This window comes from Monopterus albus, unplaced genomic scaffold, assembly GCF_001952655.1.
Source record: "Monopterus albus unplaced genomic scaffold, M_albus_1.0 scaffold6.1, whole genome shotgun sequence".
NCBI lineage: Eukaryota > Metazoa > Chordata > Actinopteri > Synbranchiformes > Synbranchidae > Monopterus > Monopterus albus.
The window spans coordinates 6892923-6904483 of NW_018127886.1; the positions used below are offsets into that span (position 1 = coordinate 6892923).

An 11561-nucleotide genomic window follows, 5' to 3' on the forward strand; every position below is an offset into this window, starting at 1 on the left:
AAGATTTTCAATGCCAAATGTTTACTTGTAATGGAACATCTTTACATAATTTTACAAAAATTACATGTGTGTGCTTCTGCCATTTGAAAACCACTTCCTCATTTTTTTCTCTTTCAAATAAGTCTTCAGACATTGGATTACTTGATTAAAATTAAAGTAATGATCAGTAATGAATACATATTGGAAAAATGTTTCATATAAAACAATGTTGAAAAAAGTTGTTAAAAGCTGATATGGTTGATTTGAACCTACATTTTGTTATGACTGTTTTGTCTCTTTTTCATCACTGTATGTCACCAGTTTTATCACTTTGTTTTATCTTTGCACAATCTCACTATCCAAACAAGCCATAACATGCAGTAGTCACCTTATTCAGCAGACAACCATCATTTTAAATTTTCCAAAGTGATCAAAATGTCAATTATTAATCCTAACAATGAACATTTTACCGGTAGGAAGTAGACAGATGAAGAGATGAGACATTAACAGCTGAACAACTGTAGAACTGCCCCACATAGTGTTCAAAATGAGAAACACAGCACATGAAAAGGCTGTGATCAAATTTAATGCAAATGAACAAACTGAAGTCGAGGGAATATTATCCACACATGCAAAACTGTGTTACAGATATGGCATCCCACGTTGTCATTACTATTATGTAGGAAATTAATTTGACTTATTTTATATGAAGAAAGTAGCTTTAATTTGACATTATGGTGCAAATGCTGTGTCGATAATAACTATTCAAAATATTTTCTTTTCTTTTCTCTGGAGAGCCACACTGAAAGATATTAACCACATTGTTAGAAACAGTTTTTAGTCATGGATAGATTACTGAACAGGCCTTTTGGGAACAGGCCCAAGGTCCCAATGGTTTAGGGCACCCCTGGACCAGAGCCTCTAATAGAAGTGACTTTTAATATTCTTATTGGAAAGTCAATTAAATGGCTCCAAAAAGGCAAAAAACAACTACAAAGAGACACAAAGCAACAACAAATAGACAGTGCATGCAAACAGAAACACGGGCTTATTTACATTATTGTGAGTTATGAAAAAATTTGAGTACTTAAAAGTTTATATAGCCTTCTACTAATGCATGGTAAATAAGGGGACTTACAGTGTAAAAATAAAAGGATGCTTACATGGATTAATCAAAATCTAACTTGACATTATTTTGTGAAAATTATTTTTGTTACCACGGATGAAAATGGCCTATTATTACACTGTTATCATAAAACAAGATAGCCCGTTATTTTTTACACACTTATGCAATGGATCAATGTATTTTCTGGTATTATTCAACAGCTTTTATGATATTCTGTAATCTTAAAATCCCACTTTTCTAGCTGCTACCACTTTAAATCTAAAACTGTATTATTCCATTTAAACACATTTTGCTATCTGAATGGACAGTTATTTTATATAGAAACGCTGAGGCCTTTATTTAAACTCAGAATATAGTGCTTAGCAGTGCTAACATACAGCTAACGTTAGCCTAGCAGAAATAAGCGATCCACCTGTAAAGTCATGAAGGGGTTAACGTAGTTAAATTAAAATAGCTATGTCTTTACACAGCAGTAAATACAAAGTAAACTGACACTGGTCACTTTTAAAAACATATTTATTACTGTTAATGTCAGAAGGCAAACCACTGAATCTACTTGGGTAACCGTCAATCACGCTGCTCGTTTCCGGGGACTGTGTGTTACTGTGCAATCATTGTGTTCTTGAACAGACCTCATTTCCAATCCCGGGAAAATTTCTACTGGTACAACGCCACAAGTCCCTTAATTGCTTCCTAATTTGAAGAACTAGCACACATTTCATTAAACGCATGTTTCTCGGTCTTTGATATATTCCTTAACCGACCTTTTGTTTTACCTAACGTTATACTAATCCGGTTAGCCGCCTCAGTCTGCACCTCTGAGGCAGACAGAAGAGGAGGGATGTCACGCGGGTAAGTGTGGGAACGCTTGTGGATGCTACATTATCTTAATTGAGGAAAACGTGCGTTTGTGCGATGATCCGAATTAAGATATGTAACATCTATCATAATTTAACTGTAATTATAATTATGAACGCACGACAAGGAGTTATGTTGCTTTGTTGTACGTGAGAGAGTGTGAGTGAAATTTAGCTTCCTCTCCCTCATCTCAGTTAAAAGCCGTTGTCCTGTTGTGCCATGTTAGGGAGCTGGAAAAGCTGGACCCGGCTGTATTCCAGACGCAGTTACGCAATCTGAAGTTTAGGTAGGCATTTCTGTATTCTTCCTGCTGTCAGGTCGGCTAACGTTTTTTTGTTGCAATCACAAACATCGAACCCAACACACGAGATCTTTATTTTATTTTATTTCTATCGATAACGTTGAAAGACGGACAGGTTAGTTGTATTTGCGCTCATCGCCGCTAGAGGCGCTCTACTTTCTGAACCAACAATCAACGTTTCCCTCAAATGTGTGTTCATAGGAGCTGCTGTTAGCCAAGTTACAGCTAAGTTGGAATGTAAGTTATGCAGTCTGTTGTTTATTTGGTCAGGGGAATCTCAATAATTTTGTCTTGAGAGCTGCATGGAATTTTGATTTGATATATAGCTTAACGTTTCATATTTATGTAACTATTACAAATAATTGGTGTACAGCAGCTACTGTTAGCTACTAAGCTAACTTAGTTTTTTTGTGGAGCACAACGTGCGTGCTTGTTGAATAGGCAGCGCGACGAGAAGTGGAATAACGTTAGGCTTTGTATTTGTAGAAAAATATATGTTTTGTGACAAAGACAGTTTTAGACATGAGCTGGTAGCTAATCTTGCTAGTTACCTAGTAAGCTGTTTCATGGTTCATAGATGTTTTTCATCAGGTGAGGCAAAGCATTAACTTTAAACCATCGTAGACTTTGTTCCTAGCTGTTTGCAATATATGTGGCTTTCAACACTGGAACAGGGCAACATCTTGAGGGTACAGTGTTTGCATTACAGACCGTAATGGCAGGTCTGACATATCCCTGATAGCTGCTTAGTATTATCTGGGTTGTTGTTGTTTCTACCATAGACTTTGATACTAACTTGCAGATTATTTAAAATGTGGCAGAAGTGCACTATAGAGAGCTACTTTTAACATGCACAACTACCCAGCAGTGACGTGAAACGCAGTATCAGCTATGACATTCTAATACTGTTTTAATCTTGGGATTACTTTGAATATAGCATTTAACACACTTAATTCAAAGAGAGTTACATGTTTGCAGCTGTTTAATGCATTTATTTTAGGTTGTATTTGTTTTAATTAATATCATTTATTTGACATGAAATAATTAAAATTATACTTTAAAAAATTAACATTGTTCTAAATTCAATATCAAACATAACATACATTCATGTTACTCCATATTATGAATTCCATAATGTGTCTTCTCAGAGTTATATGCTGAAATTCAGTGATACATATTTGTTTTAATTATTGGTTACATGTGTTTGCAGCATGGAAGAAGAGGGGGAAAGAAATCTGTGCACTGACAGTGACTCGGACACAGCAGAGAAGAAGAATGGCACCAATTGTACAATCAAATGGACTCAGGAAGAGGTGATGACAAGAAGACTTGCAGCACAATTTTTTAATCACGGCACCCTGATGTTTACATTTTAGACACTCGCACAATTTTTTTAATCACGTCACCCTGATGTTTACATTTTAGACACTCATCTGATGTTGTTATGGGGAGCTACTCACTATAATTTCAAGCTGTTTATTACATTTGTGTCAGTTACTAAAGTGTAATGCTGCATGCCAGCAAAATACTGTGGTTTTCTTAATTAATTAATATGTGCAGGATGAAAATCTCAGAATCCTGATCAACAACTTTGGGAAAAAAGATTGGAAAACCATCGCCAGTTTTTTACCTGTAAGTACTCGCCTGAAGTAAAATCATTTGAGAAAGAGAGAATGAATGAATCAGCTATGTGATCATTTAAAGGTTAATAAAACAGAGGACAGCCACAGGGCTTAGAATTGGGTGTCTGTCATGTTGTTAAGTTTAAAATCTATTGGAACTGTTTTAATGTTGAATAATGCAAAAATCTGTCCTAGCATTTTAAAAAGAATAAGGCATTTCCTATTGATGTGACAGGGGCGGACAGAATTCCATTGTAGGCATCGTTGGAAAAAGCACCTGGATCCGGGTTTAGTCAAAGGTTACTGGTCCAAAGAGGAAGATGAAAAGGTGGAAAAATTACACCAGAAATGTAATACAGACCTAGCTTAAAACAGTTTTACTTATTGTTTGTCTCACTGTGTACTCCTGTCTTTACATATGATCTGGACAGATAATAGAGCTGGTGAACAAATACGGCACAAAACAGTGGACTTTGATTGCCAGGCACTTAAAGGGGCGGCTGGGGAAACAGTGCCGTGACCGCTGGCACAACCACCTTGACCCACTGGTGAAAAAGAGCTCCTGGACTGATGAAGAAGACATCATCATTTACAAAGCCCACTCCATTCTGGGAAACCGGTGGGCTGAGATCGCCAGGCTTCTCCCTGGAAGGTGGGCCAGTTAGCTGTGTTTCATTTGGTGAGACAGGCAGTCAGATACATTGGTTGGTTTTGACTCTTGACTCTCTTTTAACCATGGATGACGCAGGGACTTTGACTTAAATTTTTCTCTTGCAGGACAGACAACTCTGTGAAGAATCACTGGAACTGCACCATCAAACGTAAAGCTGAGCTGGGCCTGTTTAAAAGTGAAGCTGACAGTATTTCCCTTGATATTCAACAGTTTGTAGATGAAGAGGTACAGAAATACAAATAACATGTTATTATTTATATATATATTTCAGCACGGCACTTTAGTGGATTGGCATTGTATGTTGTGTTACAGGTGGACTTCAAGTGTGATGTCGTTTTAGACACTGAACCGGTGCTGCCTGAGGTGGTAAGCATGTTATAGATGAATTTCATTTTCTTTTTAAACTTGTAAACCTTTATTTATGAGGCGGTTTTGGATGACTGTCAATGAAAAGTTGCTTGATGTTTAATTTTCTCCCAAGATGTTTTCAGCTGGCACACTTGGTTTCACTCTTCTGCTCTTTGCTTTGCTGCAGATTCAGCCAGAGAAAGAGAAGAAACAGATGGAGCATCATAATGCCAAGCAGAATGTGGTTGTTCCACCTCCACATTCTTTGGCACCAAGGAGACGGTTACCCTCTCTCAGTCCCTCTTTGCCCCCCAGATTGAGTTCTAGTCCCAGTTCCAGCTCAGCTGCACCATCAGCAGTCACACTGGTGGACCAGAAAAAGTTTGCCGAAGCAGCACTGAGGATGATTGCTGAAGACATGCTGCCACTCAGGTGGGCTTGTTGTCTAAAGTTGCCAAAACACCCAAGTTTATAAATCCTCAAGTCAAAGAAATGCTGTCATGAGTCTGCCCTTCCTGGACAATGTTATAATTGGTGTTGCCGGTCTGTCAAGCAACTACTTCTGTGTATTTACTTAACTCATATTCAATGCATAGTCTCCTCCTATGTTTTCTGTTTATCTACAACCTCCAGTCACCAGTCTGGATAACACATGCACATAATTTGAAAGGTACAGTGCCAATGTAATTTCCCTTTGTTTTCTGCAGTTTTGTTGAAGGCGCCGGCTTCAGGTCATTCATGAGTACCATTAGCCCTGAATACCACAAGCTATCCCAGCGTGCCATGGGCCTGCAGCTTTATGGCGATGTGGAGAGAACCATCAAGCCTCAACTCATCCGTGACCTTAAAGCCAGCCTTTCCAAAACCAAAGATGGTGAGCGTGCCATTCACGTCACCTTTGACCTCTGGGCAGGCAATCAGTCCCAGTCACTGGAAGAGCCCATTGTCGTTGTGCAGCTCCACTTTATCAGTGATTCCTGGCAGATCCGCCGGCCTGTTGTGGCTTTCCGTCACCTCAGTTACAAGAACCTCAGCTGTGCTGTTGCTAAGGAGCTTGAAGGTGTGCTGCTGAGCTATGGCATCTTTCCTTGCAGCATCGGCTATGTTCTCGCCAACCAGGCCAAAGAAGCCCTGGCTGAGAACAGTGTTTTCTGCGAGTACAAGATCATGTGCCCTTCCAGCCGGGGAGAACCAGATGGAGATGAGATAGTGGCATTTTTGTCTGACCAGATGTCAGAAACCGAGTCCCCGTTTTCAGCACTAAACATTGGGACCAGGACCACCTGTGTGGCCAGAACACTGCAGCTGGTGATCAAGGAGGCCCTGAAGAATTCCAGGGTAGTGGAAAACCTGCTCTCACAGGTGCACAACGTGGTGGCTTTCTTCAGGAGCAGCACCTACTGGAGCGAGGTAGGAGAAGCAGACAGATTAAAATGTTATTCTCAAGTGTATTTTTGAAAAGGCACAGGTTGGCAAGTCTTGTTTTTCTGTTACAGATTTGATAGAGGTTAGAACCAAAATGAGACAACATCACCAGGTTGTCTTTTTAAAATGAAGTTTTATTATTCCAATGCAGTGTCCTAAAACAAGTGTTGGTCAGAATGTTTCATGAAAAGTCTCCAGCCAAAGTTGTGTATGACATCAGATAGATGTGCTTGTTTTTTCCTTGTGTAGACACATGTACTTGACTAATACTTCATTCTTTATTTATTCAGACATGACATATTCCTAGACATCAGCTGTATTGTTTATTTAAAGGTTTGTAAGCTGTTCATCGTTGTGAAATCACAGCTCAGACTTTGACATTGTGCTGTTTTTAAACTATTTAAACTATTCAATGTTAGTAGTGCTATTGTAATACAAATTGTTTTCTTTTTGAGGTAGAACTGCAGATTCAAATGCTTTTTTGGTTTTTATTTTAGTTTGTTGTATTATTTACCCCAATATGTCAGAGTCTCAGTGTTGGTGAAGCTCTGCTGTCACCACTGTTAATTCAGCATGACCATCTCTTGTAATTATTTTGTTTAGGTTTTGTTAAAGGAGTGCAACGTGTCTCTGTGCCCGTCCTCCAGCAGCTGTCGCTGGAACTCCATGATGCTCTCGTTACGCCGTATGGTGCAGGAGACTGCCTGGAGTGCCGTCATGACTGTCCTGGCCCAGGCTCGCATAGAGGCTAATGACACAGCCAGCGACCCACCTCTGATCATGGTCAAGAGGGAGCAAGTGGTTGACATCCTGGGTCTCCTTGAGCCCTTTGAAGAAGCCTTGCAGGTAAAAGAGAAAGGTCACAAGAGCTTTATGTAGTGGATTATAGTGTTTTATAGAACAGAGATTACCTTTAAAATTCTTCAATGCAATCATAGTAGATATTTTTTTTCCTGATATGTTTTTGACATTTTTGGACACCTACTCTTAAATTTTCTCGGTTTTCTCAGCTTTGCCACTTTTCTAAAGAACACATATGCATTATGGTGAATGCAGTAATGTTTCAACAGTTAATTTGTCATAGTCAGTTGTACATTGATCCTTGATTCTTTGTGAACTCCTTGGAAATTTTGTGTACACGTATAGAAATACAGTATTTATAGCTGGAGTGTTGTTTGTTGATGGTTATGTGAGAACATTTCCTTTTGCCACTTCTAACCAGGGCCTCCAAGGAAATGGTGTGACCATCTCTTTCATTATACCTTCCCTTGTTGGTCTTGATAAGACCTTGGAGAATCGTGTCACAAACTACACACATTTCAACAAGGCCCTGCGCGCAGGCCTGCACACACATTTCCAGTCTATGATCCACCAGAAGGACTTGATACTAGCTGTTGTGCTCGACCCCAGGTTCAAACTGAAGGTACTGAATTAGGATAGAAGCCTGGCTTTTTTTCATGCTTTGCCATTTTTGATGTTATTAATTTAATATTAATTTCTGTAAAACTCTGTGTTTATATTGAATACATCAAAGAAAAATTAGCAGTCAAAAGCTTGGATGTACTTTCCCATTGAATTGAATGGTAGTGTTAATTTGTCATAACTCTGACGATGACTGTAACATTTCTTACAGCCCTTTTCTGATGCCAAACTGGAGAACCAGGCAGGTTTCCTAACGCCTCCATCAAAACAGCAGGCTCATATCATTGTGGAAGCCGCATTAGGAACCATGGAGGCCTCAGCATCTCCCTGTGTGGAAGCAAATAAAAACCAGACAAGCAAGGAGTTTAAAAACGAAATGGAGAGCCAAGCCAACACACTAGTGGAGGCATCTGGTGCCAGCTCAGATGAAATCAACTGTGACGGAGTCGATGGAAACGTCCTCAAGCGCAAATCGAGCACCAGCATCCTTCAGCCTCCTGCAAAGGCCATGAAGATGTCAGAGCTTGACGCATACCTGTCAGAACCATTGTGGGAGAGTGGCTCCAGTGTGTTGTACTGGAAATTTGCTGATCGGTTTCCTGAGCTCCAGAACATTGCCAGGAAACTGCTGGCAGTACCAGCCACCTCAGGGGGCTTCGACCGCCTCTGTCCGATGGCAGCATGTGTTGTAAGAGCCAAGAGGAGCCGCCTGCCACCTCACACCACAGAGAGACTACTTCTATACAAAAACTCTTTAAAAACAAAGACTGTTAAAAAGCCCAGTGGTGTTGCTAAACACTGATGGTTGGGTCTGATGATTCTGGCCTATATCCAAAGAATCTCCATAATTGTCACAATGTATTAAACAAACTCAACACCCTTAACTTACTATAAATTGTGCTTACTCACTCAAGTGACACCATCCCATTCGATAAAATTTCTTCAGACATGATAGCACCATTTTAACATTGCAATGGCACACAACAGTATCAAAACAGAATTAATGGATCTTGCAAAGTGGCAGCCGGTGTCCTACCATCAAAGCTCACATCATACATTTTGTGACTGATGGAAGTGTTCAGAGGGAAAGGCAGCTTCTCTTTGGTCTTCAAACAAAGTAACTGGATGCATTTCCAAGAAACACAATAAAGAATTCTAAAAATGTCATACCAGATTACAATGCCTTTAGAAAATGGAGACCAGAAGAATGAACACATTTTTCTTGTAGATAATTCATCTCAAACTAAAATTTGTTTGCCTGAAGACTGCTCTTGCTGTCTTGTGACAAAGGAGAAAATGAAGCATCTGTGGTCCAAGTCCTTCTGTGAAGGATTTGAAATGTCCTGATTTTGACTCGTATTAAACCAGTACACACTGTTTTTATGCTATTGAAATAATTTTAAAGATGCTTCACTTAAAATACTGTACATCAGACCTTTCTCAGGATGCAGAAAGTGAGAACAAAGCTTGCCAATATCTAAAGTGAAAACTTGGAAGTGTTTTAATATTCAAAATGGTCTGAAGCCATTTTCCCCTGTTCACTCAACACAAGTTATTTGGGTTTTTTTTGCATGGTGTACACCAGGTGCAGATACACTGTCAGGTCACCTGTCAGCAAATTGAGTGAGACGCCTTTTCAGCATTTTGTAAAAGCCATTTTTATTATTAGCCTTTTAGAATTTGTTTATATTTCATCTTTTGGTCAATGATGCATTAGAGATGCACCAGTGGTTGCCTGGATGATTTTATCAGTTGTTTTTGCTCTTAGGTATATAGTCATTTCTGATGGGAGGTTGATGAGCATTTTCATCTTAGTTTGATATTAGACTGGCAAGGTTTAAAAAAAACCCTGAAGTTTACATTGAATAACAGCTAACTAATGTTATTGCAGTGATAATAGTTCATATTGTTCTAATAAACACTGGTGTGACCTCCTATGTCTCCACGTGAATAGCTAGAGAATGTAAATATAGCTGTTTTTCCTTTACAGCTTCCTGTATTTGTGGCTCAGTTTTCACATGTAGGTGTCCATTCTGTGTTTTGTAGCAGCACTTTCTGGGTTAGAATAAAACCAATACTGTAATCAGTTGAGAACAGTGTAAAATGTGGAAGGGTAGCTAATTCTAAAGTAGTTTATCCCAAGCATCCCTGACTAAAATATAGCAATTAAAAAATACAAAGATGGTTGTTGGAAACCAACATTTGATTTGAATTGTTTTAAGTATTGCACTGAAATGTGCATCCAGATACCTTATTAATGTTTAGGAAATGATTAGCATAGCTGTAATTTGTCATTTAAATAAAACAAGGTTTGTCGCAGGGAGGGTTTTATGGAGAATTATAACTCAAGGACAGTGAACTGGCCTAATGCATGGATGTAAGACAATCACGGTCTAATGATATTAGCTTGTAGTTGTCATCAGTGATTGGCTGGGCCGTCCTCCTACGTCAGACGGAAGCAGTGCGACAATTTGTACTTCCGGAGTCAGGACACTTCGCCTGCCATGTGTATGATAGAAAAACAGAGAAGGGGCTGATTTTATATAGGTTGAATGAGAAAATAAACGCGCTGCTTGTTCTCAGTTCGCTGCCGACGAGAGAAAAGGAAGTCTGAGCAGGCCGAGGAAGGGGTCAGACCAGATGTCAAAAGTAAAATAGCAACACTAGCGGCAAAAGTAGCGAGGCGGTCTGGTTTCTTAACTAAAAGCTAGTTTTAACATGGCTCTGTACGTGAACGCCGCAGAGATCCTAGAGAAAGCCGAGAAGAAGCAGGGCGCTTTGAAAACTCTGGTTTACGACAGTAAATTCCCGAATATCAAGCAGCTGTTCGCCCTGGTCTGTGAGACCCACAGGTTTTCCTCTGTCCTGCAGAAGATTATTGAGTCCACTAAGTTGCTCAAACAGACCAAGATGAAGATGCCCCTGGCCAAAGTGCTGGTGTACGACCTGGTGATGGGCCGGGGGCTCAAATGCGGCGGCTCCTGGAAGACCATGATGATGAAGCATCGCTCCAGGCTGCAGGCGGAGCTGGCCCGCATGAAGGTAAAGCAGAAGGTCAGCAGGCATGAAGACCTGCTCCCGGCCAGCGTCCAGCAGCTCACCGGGGACCGGTTGCCCAGGTATGTGCGTGTGAACACCCTGAAGACCACCGTGGAGGATGCTGTGGACTACCTGAAGAGGGATGGCTTCTCCTACCTGGGACAGGCTTCCGGACCGGATGACTTACCATTAAAGCAGAAAGACTTTGTGAGGGACCAGCACCTCCCGGAGCTGCTGGTCTTCTCTCCTAGAGCAGACTTCCATGACCACTTCCTGTACAAGGCTGGCCACATTATTCTGCAGGACAAAGCCAGCTGCCTCCCTGCCTATCTCCTCAACCCCCCACCTGGCAGCCATGTCATTGATGCCTGTGCCGCCCCCGGTAACAAAACCAGCCACCTGGCAGCCATCATGAAGAACAAGGGCAGGTTGTTTGCTTTTGATTTGGATGCTAAGCGCCTGGCCACCATGTCGACCCTCCTGCTCCGAGCTGGGGTCACCTGCCAGCAGCTGGCCAACCAGGACTTCCTGAAGGTAGACCCTGACAGCCTGCAGTATAAAGATGTTGAGTATATCCTGCTGGATCCCTCCTGCAGTGGTTCAGGTACAGTATCTCTGTGTGTACATGATTATAGTGCTATCCAGATGTGTCCTGGCTTTACAGGTACAGACACCCCAGGAAATCTATGGTCACAAGATCCATACATCTTTATAAGGTAGTTTTGATGCTTACTGGCCCTGCTTCCTCACTGCTCCACCAGTGTCTGG

The 11561-nt window shown here is 40.7% G+C and overlaps 2 protein-coding genes across 6 annotated transcripts in view; both read left to right on the forward strand.

The window, feature by feature from the left end:
• The first annotated feature begins 1632 nt into the window (after nucleotides 1-1632).
• mybl2a (v-myb avian myeloblastosis viral oncogene homolog-like 2a) lies at nucleotides 1633-8919 on the forward strand. 5 transcript variants are annotated; one of them, XM_020618307.1, is made up of 13 exons: nucleotides 1633-1957; nucleotides 2190-2249; nucleotides 3475-3577; nucleotides 3825-3896; nucleotides 4122-4214; nucleotides 4318-4538; nucleotides 4664-4784; nucleotides 4872-4925; nucleotides 5095-5339; nucleotides 5615-6317; nucleotides 6936-7178; nucleotides 7555-7755; nucleotides 7966-8919. In XM_020618307.1, exons 1-13 carry the CDS (start codon nucleotides 1947-1949, stop codon nucleotides 8554-8556), a joined length of 2718 nt encoding a protein of 905 aa, XP_020473963.1. In that variant the 5' UTR covers nucleotides 1633-1946; the 3' UTR covers nucleotides 8557-8919. The 5 variants fall into 5 exon arrangements, with proteins under 5 accessions (XP_020473963.1, XP_020473992.1, XP_020473983.1 ...); XM_020618336.1 differs by having other exon boundaries at nucleotides 1637-1957; nucleotides 2158-2249; XM_020618327.1 differs by lacking the exon at nucleotides 2190-2249 and having other exon boundaries at nucleotides 1637-1957.
• A 1253-nt stretch (nucleotides 8920-10172) lies between these two features.
• nsun5 (NOP2/Sun RNA methyltransferase 5) overlaps nucleotides 10173-11561 on the forward strand; it is a 4471-nt gene continuing 3082 nt past the window's right edge. Inside the window, exon 1 of the mRNA XM_020618355.1 lies at nucleotides 10173-11397. Within this exon, the coding sequence (XP_020474011.1) occupies nucleotides 10473-11397 (925 nt within the window). The 5' untranslated portion in view covers nucleotides 10173-10472. The remainder of the gene's footprint in view (nucleotides 11398-11561) is intronic.